Source organism: Gracilinanus agilis, chromosome 1, assembly GCF_016433145.1.
Source record: "Gracilinanus agilis isolate LMUSP501 chromosome 1, AgileGrace, whole genome shotgun sequence".
In the NCBI taxonomy this organism is placed as follows: Eukaryota; Metazoa; Chordata; class Mammalia; order Didelphimorphia; family Didelphidae; genus Gracilinanus; species Gracilinanus agilis.
Genome location: NC_058130.1, coordinates 208,683,614 through 208,707,001, shown reverse-complemented (window position 1 = coordinate 208,707,001; position 23,388 = coordinate 208,683,614). Strand labels below are relative to the sequence as shown.

At 38.5% G+C, this 23,388-nt stretch overlaps 1 protein-coding gene across 1 annotated transcript in view; it reads right to left on the bottom strand.

Annotated features, from left to right (window-relative positions):
* The window catches only part of CARD11 (caspase recruitment domain family member 11), a 65,784-nt gene extending 47,041 nt beyond the window's left edge, over positions 1 to 18,743 (bottom strand). Inside the window, exons 1-7 of the mRNA XM_044678813.1 lie at positions 18,524 to 18,743; positions 16,355 to 16,492; positions 11,433 to 11,758; positions 10,052 to 10,231; positions 5,478 to 5,630; positions 3,894 to 4,019; positions 3,100 to 3,297 (exon numbers count right to left, since the gene is read on the bottom strand). Coding sequence (XP_044534748.1) covers positions 3,100 to 3,297; positions 3,894 to 4,019; positions 5,478 to 5,630; positions 10,052 to 10,231; positions 11,433 to 11,758; positions 16,355 to 16,492; positions 18,524 to 18,722 — 1,320 coding nt within the window. The 5' untranslated portion in view covers positions 18,723 to 18,743. The remainder of the gene's footprint in view (positions 1 to 3,099; positions 3,298 to 3,893; positions 4,020 to 5,477; positions 5,631 to 10,051; positions 10,232 to 11,432; positions 11,759 to 16,354; positions 16,493 to 18,523) is intronic.
* Positions 18,744 to 23,388: the final 4,645 nt, after the last annotated feature.

Below are 23,388 nucleotides of genomic sequence, written 5' to 3'. Positions count from 1 at the left end.
CCAGCAACTTTCTAAGCCTAAGTTGCAGAGCAGCTGGTATATATGTGTGTGTGTGTGTGTGTGTGTGTGTGTGTGAATGGGGGACACACACACACAATACTCCAAAATTCTTGGTGTAATCTAAAGCTTTAATAAGCTTAAATTTAAAATTTTAATTATTTTTAAATAATTTTAAACTTTAATAAGCTTAAAACTGCACCAAGACTTTTAGACACCCTATGCATACACACATACACACACATAAAAATATATACATATACATGAAATATCTATATCTATATATACATCTAGGTCCCAATTAGTGAGAATAATAGGTCCTATGAAATGGTGGCATTGTTTGAATTTGTACTGCAGACTTTCATTGGGTTGGAACCAATGACCATATTTTATATAACTATAACTTCAAACTATATAATTTCAAATATATGTGATCATTTCATGGAATTCATTATTTGTTATTTGTTTCATTCATTCATTACTCAACTATTTATTTATTATTTGTTATTATTAAGTGGAACCTAAGACTTTGAGGCTACTGTGTATATGGATACATATGTCTAGCTATAATTTATACATAAGTGATATATACATATATAATTTTTATATATTTATATGCTGTGGTCAATTAACCTATTTTACACATTATAACTTTTAATTTAAATTGTATTAAACTGTTCTTTAAAAAATACTCTTTGGAACCAATACATAATATAGATTCTTCTGTCTTAGAATCAATACTGTGAATTGGTTCCAAGACAGAAGAGCGGTAAGGGCTAGGAAATGGGGGTTGAGTGACTTACCCAGGGTCACATAGCTAGGAAGTGTTTGGGGTCAGATTTGAATCCAGGATCTCCCTTCTCTAGGTCTGGCTCTCTATCCACTGAGCCACCTAGTTGCCTCCTATTCATGATAACTTTAAAAAGTGCATAGTTGAATACTTGTAACCTCTTCATGGTATTCACTATTTGCCTTCACTGGAACCTAGCTGTGTATATGTATAAAGGATAAGTAACTTGCCCAGGGTCACAGAGCTAGTAAATATCTGAGACTGGATTTGAACTTGGATCTTTCTGACACCAGCTCCAGTGCTCTGACCCACTGACTCTCCTAGTTACTCAATCATGCTGCAAACAGCACACAATTTGAAAAGAGGCAAACAGAATATTGGACGATCCAAGTACAGCAGGAGACTCACGAGTCCCTCCTGTTATAGTCAGCAGTAGTTGGGCTTTTACTATGTCTTGTGCTCAGCTGTGGGCTCCCCCACTAGAGAGGGACATGGAAATCTTGGAAAAGCTTCAGAAGAGAGCAGAGATGATTAAAGATTTAGAGAATATAGCAGAGCTGCCCTTTTATGTATGTTAAGAGCTAAGGACCAAAGGGCTAACACTGCAGGGAAGAAGAATTAGCAAATTAATGAATCAGGGTTTTGTTTATACTGGTCTTAAGAAAGGCAATCACTTGTTCCCTTTAAGTAAGACTTTCTGCTTTCCTTATAAATGTTAGTTGCTGAAAGCCTGGGTCCTTGCTGTGAAATAAACCACCAAATGGAGACCACCCCCTGGAAATACAAACACATTATCATTTACCCAGGCACTAATGGCTTCAGTGAAGTTATTAAAACAATAATTGGCCTTGATGATGGAAGTGTAAACAGGATCCTAATGAATGACTTTACCAATTGTGCTTCTATTGCTGATATATACCTAGAGAACATAAAATTATAAGATCATAATGGGAAACTAGGTGGCTTAGTGGATAAATAATCAGAGATGGGAGGTCCAGGGTTCAAAACTGGCCTGAGACTCTTCCTAGCTGTGTGACCCTGGGCAAGTCACTTAACCTCCATTGCCTAGTCCTCACCACTCTTCTGCTGTGGAACCAATACACAATATTGATTCTTAGACAGAAGGTAAGGGTTTTAAAAAAAAAGATTATACGATCATAGATTTAGAGCTGTAGGGGAAATGGAAAGTCATCTGGTTCAATCCCTGCCATTTTGCAGATAAGATTAGACAGGATTATTTAGGATGGAGAAAAGTTGAACCTTTGATTTTAAGGAAGGTAGGTCCTAGAGCAGAAGTAATCAAAATGTGATCCCAGGACCTCAAAAATCATTTCAGGGAGTTTAATATAAAAATACTGTTATTTAGATATCTAATACTGAATAGCTACAACTCACATAAAAGCCTTTTGAGAGACCCTTGATAATTTTTATGAGCGTTGAGACCAAAAAAGTTTGAGGACCAGACTTAGAGGATGATGGTTCAATTTCAATACTGACTTTTATATTTGCTATGAATACTGTTAAAAAGATTTCAGAAAGAGCTGGAAAGACCTACATGAACTGATGTAGAGTGAAATAAGCAGAACCAGAACATTGTACACACTAACAGCAATACTGGGAAATGATCAACTGTGAAGGACTTAGCTCCTCTCAGCAATACAATGATCTGGGACAATTCTGAATGACTAATGACAAAGAATGCAATCCACCTCCAGAAAAAGAACTGTTGGAGTTGAAATGCAGATAAGACATACTTTTAAAACTTTCATTTATTTGGGTATTTATTTTGGGTTTTGGTTGTATAGGATAATTCTCTTACAAAGATGAACAATATGGAAATATAAATATGTTTTGCAGGATAACACATGCATAACCCAGATTTAATTGCTTTTCAGTTCTGGGATTGGGGAAAGAAGATGGGAGGGAAACAATTTTGATCCTATCACTTCAGAAAACGTATATGGAAAATTGTTATTACATGTAATTAGTAAAATAAAATAACTTAAAAAAATACTGTTATTGTTATGATGTAGTTTAAAGTTTGCAAAGCACTTTTCTCAAAATACACCTGAAAGGTAAGCAAGGCAAATCTATTATCCTTATCTTACAGGAAAAAAAAAACACTAGGCAATTCACTGAAGTAACAAGTCTAAATAAGTATATGAGTCATGATTTGAATATAGGTCTTCTAAGTCCAGTGCTCTCTCCATGCTACCTATCCCTTATAATCAGCTATTAATTGCCTCATATTAATGTAGTGTTGTGGCTTCTCAGACTGGAGAATGGAGGGAAGGTCAAGGGCTCCATCCTACCTGGTCAAGGCCATTGCTGTCTTTGGAAAGGCGTCGTACTTTGCTCTCTAAGTTCACAATGCAGGCTTCCTTCCGGACCATCTCAATCCTCAGTTCATCATTTTTCTCCTCCAACTCTCGGATCTGCTTTCTGTACTTGTCCTTCTCAATCAAACACTGGGAATATTGTGTCTGTGCTTCATCACGAGAATGGAATGCCTACCATGGACAAGGAAATATGGCCACCTGGGTCAGCCACACAACATCAAACCAATCAAATCCCAAATCCCCAAATGCCCTGACCTCCAGTCAGAAGGACCTCTTTTTCTCATTGGCTGGAAATCATGATTATAGCTGGTGTTATGACCAGTTATCCTGGTCCAGATACCCTTTGCCATCATTCTTTACTTGTTTTAGCTATAATTATAACTTTCTCTTCTCTACTAACTTAAGATCTTCATCTTTCCCTCTAGTTTTCCCCACCCTTAAATCTGAGCTCTCAAGATGTTAATCTAGTAGACTGCAAAATCCAGGTGGAAGCCAATTCAGAAAGTTTCCTGAGTAGAAAATATAACTTGGGTAAAGAAAGAAGTGAAAGAGATTTACAATGATCTCCCATTTATCTAGGAACACTGCACAAGTTGAGTTTGAGTCCACAGTCCATGATGGGAACAAATGATCCATCCAATGAGGGTGATGGCTCCTCTGGTCTGATTGCACATAATTCTAAGGTCAGTCTCTCCAACCCCTCACAGAAATGGAATTCTATGTTGTCAGCTATCCCCATTCTCTGGGAGTGTCGCTGCCTCAGGTACCTGGTCTCGCTCTTTCTCAACTTCCTCCAGTTGGATCATCACGGTATTCATGCGGTGTTTGTACATATCACAGTCTTTCCCCAGGGTTGAGCACTTTAATTCCAGGTCTTCTTTCTCTTCCAGGTACTATAAGAAGGACATGGGAAATCAACATATTCATCAAACAATCAATAGGTCATGCCTGACAAGATTTTCCTTGTTTTTCTCCCTCTAAGAGTAATAGAATTGGGGCAGTGTGGTGGCTCAGTGGATAGAGAGCCAGGCCTGAAGATAGGAGGTCCAGGGTTCAATATGGCCTCAGAAACTTCCTAACTGTGTGACCCTGGGAAAGTCACTTAGCCCGAGTTGCCTAGCCCTTATCACTCTTCTACCTTGGAACTAATGCTTGTATCAATTTTAAGAGAAAAAAAAAGTGGTAGAGTTCATTGCTCTTGGTTCAGTCGTTATTAATAAGATGCTATAGTTCAGAGATTCATAGATTTTGAGCTGGAAGTGATGTTACAAGACGTCTAGTTGAACCCTGTCATTTTACAGATGAGGAAAGTGAAGCCCAGAGTGGTAAATTCAGATCCTATTGTATATCAGATAGCAATCACACAGACTGTACATGGCACAGGATCATGGAGTCACAAATTAGAAGAATCCTTAGAGGGCATCTATTTCAACCCTTTCATTTTATAAAGAAGGAAACTGAGGCCTAAAGAGATTAAGTGATTTGCTTAAGGCCACACAGAGAGGAGAAAGTTGTACACAATAACAACAATAATGTAAGATGATTGACTGTGAATGACTTAACTATTATCAACAAGGCAAGGATCCAGGACAATTCCGAAAGACTTAGGATGAAAAAGGTTGTCCAGTGCCATAGAAGGAACAGATGGAGTCCAAATGCAGATTGAGACATACCATTCTTCACTTTATTTCCTCAGTGAATTTTTCTCTAGTGTAAGTAATATGTCTCTTTTGTCACAACATGATGAACAGGGAAATATGTATTATACGTGTATAATTTATATCATACTACCTGCCTTCTTGGGGGAAGGGGATAGATGGAAAGGAAAGGGAAAAAACAAATGAGGCATAGATTTCTGGACATAGCTAATGTGAGGATTTGTTTCTCTTGGATAAGAATATTTATTATAATTTGTTATATATTTATAACAAATCATATATATTGCTATTGTTATGTTATATATTATATTATGTTATATATAAAAATAGTAATTCTAAATTTAAAAAAAAAGCCAGAGTCAAGATTTGAACCCAGGAAAAAAATAGAATTGCTGGGAATTTAACCAAGGCCCTCTGAATCCAAAGCCTCCCTTTTTGCATTACAACAGTTTGACCTATTTAGCTAAAGCAAACAGAATTGCAGGAATTATCCTCATCTCAGGCAAGGGACAGAGTCAGGTACCAAACAAATATTGGACCAACCAAAGGAAAGTATACTCTGCCTGATATCACATCTCCTAGAGGAATGGGCAGCCCAAAGGGGGCCCAACTGCAATGAAGCTTGAAGAACCCCTGGGGAAGGTGTGGCTCTTGTCCCTTCCATAGCTGGTTCCCTCCATCTCTGGTTCCCACCTTGTCTCTTAGCTCTTCAGCCTGACGCATCTCTTCCTGCAGGTTATAAATCTTGTTGACCAACTCTTGTCTGTCTTCCAGAGCCTCTTTCCGGTCGTGTTCCAGGATATCCAAAATAGCTTTGTCTGAGTCTGGCAGGCTGCGTTTTCCAGCCTGGGAAAAAAAAAGAAAAAAAGGTTTTAAAGCTGTAGGTGGGGTAAGTGAGATGGAACAGGAAGGAAGTAAGAACAAGAACAAATGACAGGCATAAAGACAGCCTGGTTTGTAATGGGGAAAGTGAGGAAGGAGGAGAAGTCTCCTGGGATCCCTAAGAAGCTTATCACTTAAGAAGTTTATCACCTGGAAAGGCGAATCAAACCCACCTCTTCTCAGGAATATCTTGACTCCCATTGTTCTGCACAGGCTCTTATCAAGAGCTGACAGAAGCAGTTGCAGCTTCTTGAAACATTCTGTAGGCAACAACAATGAGAAAGCCGATCTGCCTTCCAGACTTTACATCTGAAATATCAATTAATCTGCCCTGTTTTAACCCAGGATTCATCTTCTGCCAGGAGGAAGAAATTATAACAGTGGGGAGTCAATCTTGGGTGAAAGAGCTGAGGAGAAAGCAGGACAAAACCCATCTCCACCCACCCCACCCCCTTTGTCTTATGGATAGTTTAGGGGGATGAATTTTTTTGTTTTAGAACTCATACTCCTACCAATATCATAGAATCATAAGATCTTAGAGCTCGAAAGAATCTTTTTTGTTTTTTAAACTTACCTTCCATCTTAGAATCAATACTGTGTGTTGGTTGCAAGGCAGAAGAACAGTAAAGGCTAGGCAATGGGAATAAAGTGACTTGTCCAGGGTCACCCAGCTAGAAAGTGTCTGAGACCAGATTTGAACTCAGGAAGAGTTCCTTATCCACTGCACCGAGTCACCCTTTCATACACTTAAGAGCCGAGTAGGATTTGTAAATGCCTCTCTTAAAATGAGTTATGGAACTGAATAGAATAGTTCTTTGGCTTCCCTTAAGACAGCTCAAATCCCAGTTTCTACAAGAGACCTTTCCTGGTCCTCCAAGCTACTAGTACCTTCCCCTATCAGATTATCTTCTATTTACTCTGTATTTATCTTGTATGTACCTAGCTAGTTACATGTGGTCCCCCCCATTAGAATGGAAAATCCTTGAGGGAGGGCTGTTGTTTGCCTTTTTTGTGTATCCATAATGTTTAACATAGTGCCCGACACATTGTAAGCAACTAATAAATGCTTGTTGACTGATTGATTGAATAATATTCCAAATGTGGTCTTACCAATGTAGAATTCATTAGGATTACTGTTTGTAGTTTTCTGAGCATTCTGAGTGTGTGTAAAACCCATGATTGCTTCAATGGGGGGGGGAGGGGAGAGAGAGAGAGAGAGAGAGAGAGAGAGAGAGAGAGAGAGAGAGAGAGAGAGAGAGAGAGAGAGAACTCTCCAGCAAAGCGAGTTGGGAATTTATTTGTAACTTAGAGTCTTTCTTGTGTTGTTGAGTTGTATTCAGGAGTGTCTTACTCTTCATGATCCCATTGGAGGGTTTTCTATGGCAAAGATAATGGAGTGGCTTGCCATTTCTTTCTCCAGCTCATTTTACAGATGAGGAAGTTGAGGCAAACAGGGCTAAATGACTTGACCAGGATCACACAGCTAGAAAGTGTCTGAGGCCAGATTTAAATTCATGAAGATGTCTTCCCAGGTTCAGGCCAGATACTTTATCCACTGGGCTACCTAGTTTCCCCAATGGTTATATCGTTCCAGTGACTCATATTGATACCCTTAAGTTTTTTTTTTTTGACATGACTATTAAGTGAGGTAATCTGCCCCTCCACTACCTTGCCAATTTTTATATTTCTGCTGCAATTTTGGGATACAGGGTTAGGGTTTTACATTTATCCTTATTTAATTTCATCTTGAAATTTAGTTCATATCAGCAAACACTTTAAGTATCAATTGTGTTCAAATCACTGGGCTAGGTGTTGGAGAATAATGAAAGTTATCTACCATCAAAAAACTCACAGGGGGCAGCTAAGTGGCTCAGTGGATAGAAAGTACGGCCCAGAGACAAGAGGTCCTGGGTTCAAATATGGCCTCAGAGATTTCCTAGCTATGTGACCTTCAGCAAGTCACTTAACCCCCATTGCCTAGACCTTACTCCCTTTTTTATTTTTTTATTTTTTCATTAAAACCTTGACCTTCCATCTTGGAATCAATACTATGTATTGGCTCCAAGGCAGAAGAGTTGTAAGGGTAGGCAATGGGGGTCAAGTGACTTGCCCAGGGTCACACAGCTGGGAAGTGTCTGAGGTCAGATTTGAGCTTAGGACCTCCAGTCTCTAGTCCTGGCTCTCAATCCACTGAGCCACCCAACTGTCCCCCTTACTCCTTTTCTGCCTTGGAATCAATATCTAGTATTAAATCTAAGATAGAAGGTAAAGGGTTAAAAAAAAGAAACTTCCAAAGAGTAGGTAGGCAGCTCAGTGGCTAGAGAGCCAAGCCTAGAGATAGGAGGTTCTGGGTTCAAATCTGCCTCTAGATACTTCCCAGCTGTGTCTCTCTGGGTAAGTCACTTGACTCCCATTGCCTAACAGTAAGTTCTTTGGCCTTGGGACAAATACTTGATTCTAAGACAGAAAGTAAAGGTTTTTTTTTTCCTTAAAGAATGTTCCATTTTACTGCTGGTTTTGACCTAGTACTTAAGCCTATCAAGATAATGTTGATATATTGGCTATCCCTTTCAGTTTTGTGTCATCTATAACTGTGATACTTTTAGTCCAAGTTATTAAAATGTTGAATGGGTCTAGGCCAAAGACAGAGCCTAATGACAAGGTATTAGAAACTTCTTGGGTTGACACCAATGCAATAGTCAAAACATTTTTGTGGATGGTTATTCTCCCATAAGAGGCAGCATGGCGTAGTGGACACACAGTGGTCCTCAAAACCAGGAAAACCTGGGCTCACAAGATGATCTGACACCTAATGCCCATGTGACAATTGGCTGGCCAAGTTACCCTGGCAATATTCTAGGACTATATGTGGCCAAATTGGAACATTAATGCATTGCTGGTGGAATTGTGAACTGATCCAACCATTCTGGATGGCAATTTGGAATCATGCTCAAAGGGTTATAAAAGAATGCCTGCCCTTTGATCCAGCCATACCAATGTTGGGTTTGTACCCCAAAGAGATCATAGATAAACAGACTTGCATGAAAATATTTATAGCTGCGCTTTTTGTGGTGGCAAAAAACTGGAAAATGAGGTCATGCCCTTCAATTGGGGAATGGCTGAACAAAGTGTGGTATATGCTGGTGATGGAATACTATTGTGCTAAAAGGAATAATAAACTGGAGGAATTCCATGTGAATTGGAAAGACCTCCAGGAATTGATGCAGAGTGAAAGGAGCAGAGCCAGAAGAACATTGTACACAGAGACTGATATACTGTGGTAAAATCGAATGTAATAGACTTCTGTACTAGCAGCAATGCAATGACACAGGAGAGTTCTGAGGGATTTATGGTAAAGATGCTACCCACATTCAGAGGAAGAACTGCAGGAGAGGAAACACAGAAGAAAATCAACTGCTTGAATACATGGGTTGATGAGGACATGATAGGGGATCGAAAGTACCACACCAATGCAACTATCAACAATTTGGAAATAGGTCTTGATTAATGACACATGTTAAAACCAGTGGATATGGGCCGGGGGGGGGTGGTCGGGGAGTGAAGGGAAAAGTAAGAGCATAAATCATGTAACCATGTTAACTTTTCTAAAATACAAATACTAATAAATGTTTAAAAACATTCTAGGACTATACATTCAGCAGGAGGTGCTAGAGAGAGGTTCCTGTACCAATAAAGTCATAGCCCAAACTCAATCCTTATTCAACCAGACAAATCATCTAAGCTTTCCCTTCCCCATTTTGTCCTTGAAATTATAATGAAATACTTGGTCAAACGTCTTGCTGAAATCCAGCATTTTTCAGATCTAGCATCTCAAAAAAGGAAATGAAGTTAGTTTGGCATGACTTGTTTTTACTAAACAAAAATTGGTCCTTATCGATCACCACTCCTCTTTCAAAAGACTCACAGGCCATATCTTTCGGATTTTCATGGCAGTTGAAATCGAGCCAGTCATTCTGTTGGTGCCAGGATTAAGCTTTATTTTTGAAAATTGATTTGCTGACTAATGTTGGGGATCTGATGTGGTTATAATAAACAAACCCACTGTCTATTTATCTACATACATATTCATACATGCATACTTAGCTTTAGTAGTTTGAAACTGCATAATAGAACATCCAACATATGTAGATAGAATATGCCCGTATCTATATATTCATTGTGTATATTTTTACATTTAAGGACATATGCATATATGCATGTTTGCATGAGTTTACTCATAATAACAGAGATACATGCACACATTGTCACACACATGTAAAATCTGAACTCGTTCAGTCCCTGAAGGACAAGTTTGTTTTCTCAATATAATTTCTATAATATCTTGTACTGGTTTTACTTGGAAAATTAACATCAAGCACACTCACCTGAATAATTGATTGTAACTCCTGAATTTTCGTTTTCAGCATCTCATTCTCCCTCTCCAATTCTAGAACCTGCTCCTTTTTGGGCCGATTCTCTATATCGTTCTTAAGTTTGAGCGATTGATTCCTCTCCAGCTTGCATTCCTCCTCCATCTTGTTTAACCGGTGCTTCAGTTGGTCAATCTGGGACACCCCCAAGAAATCAGGGAAAAAATGAAGAGGCCAAGAAATCATGCGAGATACATAAAGCATTGGCATCCAGATCCTTCTGTACAACCTGCCTGCAAGTCAACTACCTGTGTTAATCTTGTTCTCACACAGCCCCTTCATTCTCTCCATGGGATTTAGAATCCTCTTACCAAATAAGCTTGTATTTTCAACCTTTCCAATTAAGCAGGTCCAAATGACCTGGACATTGGAGCATTCTTGATCAATATTGTGACATCAAGAACAGGACGCTAATACTTTTTGCAGGGCTCTTTATAGGACACAATTCATATAACCAGATTCTACTCTATTCTCTCTTCTTGTCAATCTGCACCCAGGAAAATATAATGTATAGTCAGGTAGTCAGGCAGTCAACAAACATGGCTAGCACTGTGCTAAGAATTAGTGATTAAAAACAAAAGAAAAAATGAAAACAATTTCTGCCTTTGGGGAGCTCATACTCTAAGAGGAGTGACAAATAGAAATAACTAGGCACAGAACAGGTTAAGTATAGAACCTGACTAGATCATGTGGCAATTACATAGAATGCTTTTCCAGGATCAAAATAAAACTCTTCTTTTTCACCCCAGAAAAAAAGTTTCTATTCCTTTCTCATTCTCCATTCATAGGGTCACAGGGTTATAGATCATTAGATCACTGATCTAGAGCTGAAAGGAACATTAGGAGTCATCTCTGCTTTTTTTCAGATAAGGAAACTGAGGCCCACAAAGGTGAATTAATTTGTCTAAGATCACACTAAAGTATTAAGTGGCAGAAGTGAGATTTGAATCCATGTTCTTTGTTTCTAGAACTAGTGCTCTTTCTATGGCACTATAAAATATATTCTCCATCTTGGTAATACATATCTACACAAGGCTATACCTACCATGAGCCCTGATGTAGGCATCCAACACATAGATAGATGGATTTAGGGTTGGAAGAAAGAAAACTCAGACCCAGAGAAGAAAATAACTTCTGTAAGATGACACAGAGAGTAAGTAGTAGAGTTAAATTTGAACCAAGGTCTTTTGACTCTAAAGACAACCTCTTTCCATTCAACTAAACTGTCTCCCACAGTAAAGTTTCCTTATCTCATCAAACTGAATGTAAAGTAGCTGCTGGCTCCTATCCTTGTATCTGTGCTCTTAACCTAAACCCAGTCCCAAGTGAATTTCACCTCTAACTGGAGGTCCCGGCTCCTCATCACCGCCATGTTCTTTTCCTCGCTCAGCTGGGCATAACGCATTGCCAAGTTGTAATTGTCATCCTTCACTTTGATCAGCTCATCATTGTAGTTGTCTCTCTCCTCCTTCATCTTTTGGTACCTCTCCTGGAAAGTCATCAGCTCCATTTGGGTCAGAGTCAGCTGTTTCTTTTCATCTTCCAACTGGCGGGACTTGGCAAGGAGCTCACAGCGTTGCACATCCTTGGCTTTCATTTGTTGTTGCAGCTTGATGACTTCATTCATTAGAAAGTGGGTGAGGCCTTCATGGCCTTCCTCCACTAGAGAAAAGAAGATAGATACTATGTCATTTTCCAAGGCCCAGGGAGATGGAATATGGAGATGGAATATGGAGAATAGCAGAGAATTTCCTTCGTTTCTTCCTTCCTTCCTTCCTTCCTTCTTCCTTCCTTCCTCCCTCCCTCCCTTTCTTCTTTCTTTCTTTCTTTCTTTCTTTCTTTCTTTCTTTCTTTCTTTCTTTCTTTCTTTCTTTCTTTCTTTCTTTCTTTCTTTCTTCCTTCCTTCCTTCCTTTCTTTCTTTCTTTCTTTCTTTCTTTCTTTCTTTCTTTCTTTCTTTCTTTCTTTCTTTCTTTCTTTCTTTCTTTCTTTCTTTCTTTCTTTCTTTCTTTCTTTCTTTCTTTCTTTCTTTCTTTCTTTCTTTCTTTCTTTCTTTCTTTCTTTCTTTCTTTCTTTCTTTCTTTCTTTCTTTCTTTCTTTCTTTCTTTCTTTCTTTCTTTCTTTCTTTCTTTCTTTCTTTCTTTCTTTCTTTCTTTCTTTCTTTCTTTCTTTCTTTCTTTCTTTCTTTCTTTCTTTCTTTCTTTCTTTCTTTCTTTCTTTCTTTCTTTCTTTCTTTCTTTCTTTCTTTCTTTCTTTCTTTCTTTCTTTCTTTCTTTCTTTCTTTCTTTCTTTCTTTCTTTCTTTCTTTCTTNCTTTCTTTCTTTCTTTCTTCCTTCTTTCTTTTTCTTTCTGTCTGTCCATCTGTCTTTCTGTCCATTTGTTTGTTTATCTAGTGAGGGGATTAACCACAGCATCGGGTAGTAGGAATATAGTGAACTATATTGACTCCAAATTGTGACTCAATTCTGAAACTAATTTACTTTCTATTCAACTATGGGTACAGTCCATTTTTTTCTTGTAAGAAAACTTTATTCAAATTTATGGGAATTGTGAGAAAACTTTATTGTATAGTTTGATCCTAAGCCTGAATGGCTGGGAAACTAAATCACCTTTATTTACTGTTTAGAGACCCTTAACTAAGGACATAGGTTAGATTGACTAGAAACTTGGTCAGATTCAAAGATTAATGAGGCAAAGAATTTTCACATAATTAAAAATATGAAAATACACATATATCTTATCTTAAAACTGGTCCTATACTGGCCAATCAGTTGTGATTTCTATGTTCCTTAGATTGAATACAGACACTTGGGGGAGTAGGACACTTCTTTTTTTGATTTCAGAGAATTACCCTTACTTGTTCTCCCTCTCCCTATTTTGAAGGTCCTTCATCTTTCATCTGATTAGAAACCAAATTACATAATTTCATATCCTCCTTAATTGTTTTTTAAAATAATTGGCCTTATTTGATTAATTTCTTCATTGTTTTTTAAACCTTTACCTTCCATCTTGGAATCAGTACTAAGTATTAAGTATTGGTTCCAGAGCAGATGAGCAGTAAGGGCTAGTTATACCCAGAGTCACACAGCTGAGAAGTATCTGAGATCAGATCTGAACCCAGGACCTCCCATTGTTTGATTGATAGGCTTGGCTATCAATCACTGAGCCCCCTAGCTACCCCTTGATTAACTATTTTTAATGTATAAAAATCTCTTCCCCTGTATCCCAGGTCTAAACCTAAGTTGAGGAAGTCTGGTCACAAATTATTAGTCAACTGGCATGCATTGCTTCTTAAATCTGTATGCTTGGAAGACTGAGGCTTTGTTTCTTCAATCATTTTGTCTTTTACCCATTTTTCTCTCTGTCTCTGTTTCTATCTCTCTTCTATGTCTCTGTCTCTCTGTCTCTCTGTCTCTCTCTCTGATTCTCTGTCTCTCTGTTTCTCTCTCTCTTTCCCTCTCTGTCTCTGTCTCTCTCTGTCTCTGTCTCTCTCTGTCCGTGTCTCTCTCTCTGTCTCTGTCTCTCTCTGTCTCTCTGTCTCTCTCTGTCTCTCTCTGTCTCTCTCTGTCTCTCTCTCTCTCTCTCTCTGTCTCTCTGTCTCTCTGTCTCTCTGTCTCTCTGTCTCTCTCTCTGTCTCTCTGTCTCTCTCTCTGTCTCTCTCTGTCTCTCTCTCTCTCTCTCTCTCTCTCTCTCTCTCTCTCTCTCTCATAGAGGAGGGTGAATCACTATCACCACAGGACTTGGCCTCAGGGATAAGAGAGGGTGAATCAAACTCCTATTCTACCTTCTAGATTAAAGAATCTTATTACCAATAAAATCCAGCAGCAAGATATAGAAAGAGAAATTCCATTGAAAATAACTAGACAATATAAAGTACTTGGGCATATATTTCCAAGACAAACACAGGAATTATATGAACGCAATTACAAATACTTTCCACACAAATCAAGTTAGATCTAAACAATTGGAAAAACATTAATTGTTTACAAGTAGGCTGAGATAATATAATAAAAAATGACATGTCTACCTAAATTAATCTACTTATTCAATGCCATATCAATCAAACTTCCAAAAAACTATTTTATAGAACTAGAAAAAATAATAACAGAATTTATCTGGAAGAACAAAAGATCAAGAATATCAAGGGATTTAATGAAAAAAATGTCAAGGATGGTGCTCTAGCAGTACCTAATCTCAAACTGTACTATAAAGCAGTAATCATCAAAAGTCTGGTACTGGCTAAGAAATAGAATGGTGGATCAATAGAATAGATAGGGTAAATGACTTTAGCAATCTGGTATTTGATAAATCCAAAGATCCTAGCTTTTGGGATAAGAACTCATTGTTTGACAATATCTGCTGGGAAAACTGGAAAATAGTACGGCAGAAACTAGGTCTAGATCAATATCTCACACCTTTAGGTCAAAATGGGTATATGATTTAGAAATAAAAGAGGATACTAAAAGTAAATTAGGGGAACATAGAAGAGTTTACATGTCAGATCTATGGAGAAGGGAAGAATTTATGTCCAAACAAGAGACAGAGAGCATTGCCAGATGCAAAATGAATAATTTTAACTAGATTAAATAAAAAGTTTTTGTACAAACAAAACCAATGTAACCAAGGTTAGAAGGGAAACAACAAACTGGGAAATTTTTAATAACAAATTTCTCTCTGATAAATATAATATATTTCTCAAATATATAAAGAACTAGGTCACATTTCTCAAATATATAAAGAACTAAGTCAAATTTATAAAAATGTAAATCATTCTCCAATTGACAAATGGTCAAAGGATATGAATAGGCAGTTTTAGATGAAGAAATCAAAGCTATCAATAATCATATGAAAAAATGTTCAAAAATCACTTTTGATAGAGAAAAGCAAATTAAAACAATTCTGAGGTACCAACTCATACCTATCAGATTGGCTACTTTGATAGTAAAAGAAAGTAATAAATGTTGGAGGAGATGTGATAAAATTCGGCCACTAATGCATTGTTGGTGGAGTTGTGAACTGATCCAACCATTCTGGAGGGCAATTTGGAACAATGCCTAAAGGCCTATAAAACTGTGCATGCACTTTGATACAGGAATATATCCCAAAGAGATTCTTTAAAAGGGCAAGGAAAGGACCTACTTGTCCAAAAATATTTATAGGTGCTCTTTTTTTGTGGTGGCAAAAAATTGGAAACTGAAGGAATGTCCATCAATTGGGGAATGGCTGAACAAATTGTGGGACATGTTGGTGATGGAATACTATTGTGCTATAAGAAATGATGAACAATATGACTTCAGAAAGAGCTGGAAAGACCTACATGAACTGATGCTAAGTGAAATGAGCAGATCCAGGAAAATACTGTACATAGTAACAGCAATATTGTGGAATGATCAACTGTGATAGACTTTGTTACTCTCAGCAATACAGTGATCCAGGACAGTTCTAAGGGACTTATGACAAAGAATGCTATTCACCTCCAAAGAAAGAATTGATGGAGTCAGAATGCAGATCAAAGCATATGATTTTTCACTTTAGTTTATTTGGGATTTTACTTTGGGGTTTTGGTTTTATATGAGTATTCTCTTACAAAAATAAACAATATGGAAATATGTTTTGTATGATAATACATGTATAACCCAAATTGAATTGCTTGCCATCTCTGGGAGATGGGAGGAAAGGGAGGGAGAGAGACAATTTGAGTCACATAACTCTGGAAAACTGATGTGGAAATTTGTTATTACATGTAATTGATAAAATATCTTTATAATATATTAAAGAATCTTAGAATTTGAGAGCCCAAAGGAATCTTATAAGTCTTCTAATATAACCTCATTTTCCATATGAGAAAAACGAGGCCCAAAGAGCTAAGTGATTTCTCCAAGGTCACATAGAGAATTAGTTTTTTGTCTCTTGATGACAAGTGTAGCATTCTTTTCTGTGCCATGCTGTTGGCGCAGATACCTTGTAGCAATTAATGTTCCATGGACATCCTATTTCATTATAGTTTTGTTTTGATTTCTTAGTTTCTTTCTCCTTTCTGCATCTGATTTCTACCAATAAGCACAAATAAATAGCTAACAGGGTTGGGGTTCCTCACCCTGAGCTGAACTGCTCCTTCGTGATTCTCCATATTCCATTATTCCCTTTGTAAACCTGTCAGACATTCACAGCTTTGCAGATAAATACATGACATTGGAATCACCATTCCTCTCTACACAACCACATATTTGCCTTCACCCACCCAGCTGAATGCCACTCACCAACAATAGTAGAAAACCTTCGGGTGGGCTCCTTCCCTGTCACCAGCTTATAGAGTTCTGGATAATAAAACTCCAGGCTCTCCAGGAAGACCACGTATCCTCTTTCTCCTTTGGTATGAAGAATGTCCAAAAGTCGGCCTAGGACAAATAATATGATGTCAGGAGACACAGAAGCAATGAGATCACATTCAATAATTAGACAGTCAGTCAATAAACTTGTATTAAGTGCCCAATCTTTGCCAGGTACTGTGCTAAAAGATGGGAAAGAAAAAGAGGCAAAAGAGAATTCTTGCCCTCAAGGAATGGCCAATCTAAAGGGAGAGACAAAAGGCAAACCCATATGTATAAGTGATATACAGGGAAAATGGTAAATAAATTAATTGAGGGAAGGAGAATGGGATTTTATTTGAAAATGAAGGAATTCAGGGGTGCCAGGAGAGATGAGGAGGGAGAATGTTCCTAGCATGGAAGACACCAGAGAAAATGCCCAGAATTGAGAGATGGAGTATCTTGTTGGGGGAGGCTAGTGTCAACATATCAAAGAATATGTGGCAGGAAGAAAGGTGTAAGAAGACTGGCAAGGGAGAGAGGGTTATGAAGATATTTGAAGATATCATCAAACATTTCGATCTATCCTTATCTGGCTCCAATACCCTCAATTCTTCATCAATGCTAATATTAACACAGTGCTTGGAAATTTGCAAAGCATTTTACATTTGTTATTTCAATTTATCTTCTAAATAACTCTGAATTAGGTCCCATCTACTTTTGCAGATGAAGAAACTAAGACTGTAAGAAGCTCAGTCACTTGTCTGGAGTAACATAGCTAGAAAATGTTTGAGGTGAGACTTGAATTTAGATCTCCCTGACTCAAAGTTCTGCACCCAATCAAGAAGCTCCCTCTTCACACAGGAAAACTGTGCTGGAAAATTTTACTACCTCGAATTTTTATTACAAACCCCATAGAATTGGCCTCAAAAGTTACTCAAGAGAAGAGAGCAAGAGGTCCTAGATGTCTGGAAAGGGGCATAACCACTGTGACTTCCCTCTAAGTTGCAGGTACCAGAAGAAGGAAGTTGGGATCAAAGAGTCCTATTGATCAAGAGTACTATGGTATGGCTTACTCTCTGAGACAGGATAGGAAAAATGGTAAGTGTATTGGATGAGGGGTACTACGTATACAGAAGATAAGCATGTATGCATGCATATATTTTGCATGGCTATCACGGTGTTTAGTTTTTCTAAGAAAAATTTAAATGTAGGGAGACAGGGAGGTTTTACGCTGGCCAGAACACTGCACAAAATGAGGGCCTCTTTTTTGTCCCTGCAAACAGTTACATAATAAAGGCAGGACTGTGGACCAATAGAGTAAAACCTGCTTTCTTTAGTTGGTCTTTTTTCCCTCCTTGACATCACTTGCATGCCAGTCAATGAGGATCTTGGGAGGAAGTTGGATAGCATAATCTCAACCTCTAAATAGCTTCAGTGTTTTGTGGGATCAGGGTTTATTTTGGGGGAAATGGGAGGAAAAATATAGAATACCTATAAGTTATTAAAGGAGAGTACTAAGAGATTTTTCAGATCTTAAATTAGCTAATTGTATGGTCAAGGGACTTGAAATTAGCACTAAATGGAGTAAAAAAACTGGTCTTAATTTTTTTTTCTGGGTCTTTCTTACTTTCTTCTATTTGGCTTCCCTCTACTGAATATGGTAGCTCATAACTTGGGCTATAGACTAGCTATCTCTTACCACATTCTTATCAGGGAGAGGCTTTCTGGTTATCATGCGTAAGGCAGCTTTTCTGGAAGAAGAAGACCAGGTGTTCCATAAACTGAATAAAATAATCTATAACTAGTTCCCAAATTTCCTCTCCCACAGATGCCAACTGAGAGCTGGCACATTCTTTAAAATTTCATACTTGGGTTTTCCTTCACTTCATTTTCCATAATCCTAATTCTATCCTCTAATATATTCTCCCACTCCAAACTTACCTGTGATTCTCTTTTTTTGGTAGGATTTTCTCATATCAAGAAAAACCACATTGGAAGATCCCTGGTATACCCTAATCTCATTTTGGGAAAAACAACTAATAGCTGCAGTTATCACCTAATGCAACTTGATTCTTCACACCCTCCCCAATCCCTGTGATATTTGGGAAAGAAGTTTACCTGATCGGTTGATCTTGGAAGGCAACATGGGAGCACTGAGCACTTCATCTTCATCCTGTTCATCGATGACCTTACACTGGCGCAGGTAAGGGGTCAGCTTGGCTGGATTGATGTACCGGCTTAGCATATGGCGGTTGCACTCCACATTTTCCCAAAGGGCATCCTCTTCATCCTTTAGAGTTTCCATGTAGTCACCCATCTCTGGTCCTCCTCCTTTTACATAAAGATGCACACAAAAAATACCAATAATCACAATCGAAATATATGGGAAATGCCCATTTAATTGGTGTGGGTTTGACTGGACCAATTAGCTAAGCAGATTAAACACAGAGCCACTGAAACCAAGGTCACAGGTTCAATTCTTATCTGGCTCAATTACCATTGCACAGAGAGCACTGTTTCCTAGATACAATCTGCAGATCAGTCCTTGTCAGGGTGCTTATAGTTCAGTCAAAGGCCCCTGGCATGGTGCTAGAACAGGAGCCAGGAAGCTCTAAATCTGAAATCTACCTTTCATACTAGCCAGATGTCTTCCAGTAGATTTCCTCTCAGAGCCTCAGTTTCTTCACTTGTAAAACAGTAATAATAATACCTAATGTATCTGTCTCACAGGTCTGCTATGAGGCTCAAAGGAGATCATGTGTGCAAAGTACTTTGTAAACTCTGAAGCACTATTCAGGGTGTACCAAAAGTCTTAGTTCATTCAAAAGCTATTAAAGTTTTAAAATGTGCTTTTGGGACACTATATAAATGTCAAATATTCAGCCACTGGGATAACTCAAAGTAGCCTTCTGGCAGTAAATAAATTTCATCACTTTTATATAAAAAAGATGGTTCAAAAACTTTATTTTTTAATGGACCCACATCCTAACAAAATTAATTCAAAGGAAACATTGAATACCTATACACATATCTCTCTTTCTCTGTGTTGATCTGTTTATTTCTCCCCCTCTCTCTCTATCTGTTGATGTCTGTCTTTCTATCTGTCTGTCTATCTATCTATCCATCTGTCTGTAGGATATAGCTCTGGTGTGGCCCCTGGAAAGTCCTTTAACCTTGTTTGCCTCAGTTTCCTCAGCTGTAAAATGAGCTAAAGAAGGATATGGAAATCACTCCAGGATCTTTGCCAAGAAAACCCCAAATGAGGTCAAGAAGAGTCAGACACTATTGAAATGACTGAACAACACACACACATGAATGTCTATGCATATATATACACACACAAACACACACACATATATATAATATGCAAAGTTTTGTACGGGTGCTATGGAAGAAACAAGAAACATGGCCCCTATTCTTACAGATCTTAAGACAACTCCTGAAAGAGTTGAACTATACAAGGCAGTTCGACCAATAGATCTACTCAAGATGAGATAAGTTATTCACAGTGACCTTCGCTTGCAATGTAGGCTTGTATTTTTCAAATATAAAGTTCTACTTTAAGGCATGCTCAGTGAAAGTGGTTGTTTGGGGAAGACAGGGGCAGGGAGTGTTAAAACTTCTTCTTTTCAAAGCATTTTTACCAACTTGGGCATGAATCAATGTTAGTTTGGGCTCCTAAACAGACCCATGTGAACATTAGGAATTTCAGTATGCAAATAAAAAAGGAAGTGAGAGAGGAAGAAAGGAGATTTTTAAGATTTAGAGCTAGAATGAACCTCTTTGACTGACTAGTCCAATCCCCTCAGTTTTTATAGATGAAGAGACTGATACTCAAAGAAATTAAGTGACTTGCTCAAGGTCACACAAATGGTAGGAATTTGAACCCTTGTCTTCTGACTCCAGTTCATTGGAGCTGTTTCCATCAGAAAAATTACTATTTCCCAAAGCAAAAAAAAAGTGGAATCCTTTGCCACATTCCTATATTTAGATCTATACACTTCCCTAACTTCTCTTTTTACTTGCTAATAAAAAGTAAGTTTTTTTTTTAAAACTCTTACCTTCTGTCTTAGAATACTAAGCATCTGTTCCAGGATAGTAGAGTGGTAAGGGTCAAGCAATTGGGGTTAAATGCCTTGCCCAGGGTCACATAGCTTAAAACTGTCTGAGGATAGATTTGAAACCAGGATTTTCTGTTTCCAGGTCAATTTTTCTATCCACTAAGCCATTTAGCTGCCCAACATAAGCTTTTTAATGCCAGGTACCATTTACTTCTTAGACTTTATATCTGCGTTGCCTGAAAGGCACAGCAGATAGAGAGCCAGCCTTGGATATGGGAAGACTTTCTTTCAAGTTTGATTTCTGATACATACGCCCTTATCCTCTCTCATTTTTGGTTCCCTAATCTGTAAAATACAGATAATAACAGGACCTACCTTACTGGGATATAGTAAAGTGCTTTGCAAAACCTTAAACCCTACATAAATACTAACTATTATTTCATGTTGGTTATATGACCTTGAATAAGTCCCTTGCGTCTTGGTGCCTTAGTTCAGTGGTATTGAACTCAAATAAAAATGAATTCTTGCTGCCTTTAGTTGCTTTTGTTGTTGTTGTCCAGCCATTTCAGTCATGTGCGATTTTTTGTGAGCCCATTTGTAATTTTCTTGACAAAAATACTAGAGTGTTTTGCCATTTCCTTCTCTAGCAGATTTGACAAATGAGGAAACTGAGGCAAACAGGGTGAAGTGACTTGCCTGGAGTCACATAGTTAATAAGTGTCTAAGGACATATTTGAAGTCAGGGAGATGAGTCTTCCTGATGACAAGTCCAGGGCTCTATCCTCTGCTCCACAAATTAGCTTTATCTATTTTATATTTTATTTTTATTTAGTTCACTAAATATTTCCCAATTACATTTAATCTGGTTTAGGCTGAGAGTTTTACAGCCAACTCTTTAATACTTTAATTTGCAGAATTTTTGCTGATCTACATTGGTAAAAGGATCTCCCTTCCCAAACAAGACCACAGTTCCAGATTTTAAGAAATCCCTAGCACCTACTACATTGCCTGGCACAGAGGCATATAATAAATATTTGTTACATTATTTAAACTCTTAACTTCTGTCTTAGAATTAATACAAGTATTGATTCCAAGGAAGAAGAATGGTAAGGTCTAGGTAACTGGGGTTAAATGACTTGCCCGGAGTCACATGGTCTGAGGCCAGATTTGAACCCCAAACCCTTGTCTCCAGGTCTTTCTCTTTATACATTGAGCCACCTAGCTGCCCCACATGGCTGTTGTTAAAAAATAATTTAAAACCCTTACCTTCCATCTTAGAATCAATACTGTACATTGGTCTTAAGGTAGAAGAGCAGTAAGGGCAAGGCAATGAGGGGTTAAGTGACTTGCCCAGGGTCACACAGCTAGGAAGTATCTGAGGTCAGATTTGAACCCAGGACTTCCCACCTCCAGACCTGATGCTCTATCTTCTGAGCCGCCTTGCTGCCCCTTAATAAAAAAATATTGAATTGAACAGAACAGCAACACTCAGCACAGCGCTAAAGCTGACATTCAATAAATACTTGTTAAATTGTTGTTTTTCTACACTTGTCCTTTTTTTCTGAGTGCCCACTCAACATATGACACTATTCATATCTCCGACAATGCCCAAAGACTGGAAGTGGTATCAGAATCACAGCATGAAGATGCCCGGTCAGTGCAACCTCTAACCTAAAAGACATCGCTCTTCTAATCCAGACAGGCAGAGAGAGATGGATGCAACCTGAGAACCATGAGAGTAGATTCCTGTGTCATGTGTCTGTCATTTTAAAAGGACTCTCTGGCTAAACAGACCTTAACGAAAACAACACAAATTTAGGTCCTTCCCCCTCCCCCCGGGGTGTCTGCTCCCCTCACCCACCCACTTCCCTGTCGCTGGATCTGACTCAGGTCTCCCTGTCACCTGGGATGAACCCAGGAGCCCATCTCAGTCACAGGGAGACTTCTCCGCCAGAAAACAATTTGTGCAGAAAGGCAACCTGTCCACAGCTCATCGGAGAGGTGTCAGCTCTGAAAGCTGATCTCCGGAATGTGAATTAGCGGCGCTGACTGCCCTTGGGTGAGGAAATATTACAGGGATGGTTTCGCAGACCTGTTACTTCCCCATACTTAGGATGGGTCTCTATCCAGCCCGAATCTTTTCTTGAGGCTCCGCTTGTACTTAACAGCAGAGAGGGCAGAGGTGGAAACAGAGATGTAGAGACAAGGACGTGACAGTTAGGTCCATCAAGGGCTGGCCTTGTGGTCAGAATTTTTTTTTAAACACTTACCCTCAATCTTAAAACCATTCTAAGGAGAAGAGTGGTGAGGGCTAGGCAATGGGGTTAAGAGACTTGCCCAGAAGCAATCAGCTAGGAAGTGTCTGAGGTCACATTTGAACCCAGGTCCTCCTGACTCTGGGCTTAGTGCTCTGTCCATTGTGCTAACCAGCAGCCCCTGGAATTAGGATTTCATAGTGCCATGGATCTAAAGCTAAAAGGGACTGAAGAGACCATCTATCTGGTCAGACTTTCATTTTAGAAATGATGAAACCAAGATTAAGGAATAAAGGGACTTGCTCAACATCATACAAGTAATGAACATCAGAAGCCAGACTTGAACCCAGGGCCTCTTTCTTCAGAGACAGTGTGTTCTTTCCGCTGTTCCTCACTTCTTCAAATCTCACCCAGATATTTAATAGCTTTGTGATCACTTCACTTCTCTGGGTATCAGTTTCTCCAGCTGTTGAATGGGGATGATAAACTTATACTTCCTACCTCACAGGTTTTATTAAAGTTCAAACTGCTGTATATTATTAAGAAGAAAGCTTGGAATTCTGAGTCAATTACAGAAATATGTAATGACTGAAGTTTTCACCCCAGCCTATTAATCACCAGGAATGATTGCTCCCCAAGAAGTTGCTGTTGCTTTTATGGGAAAGTC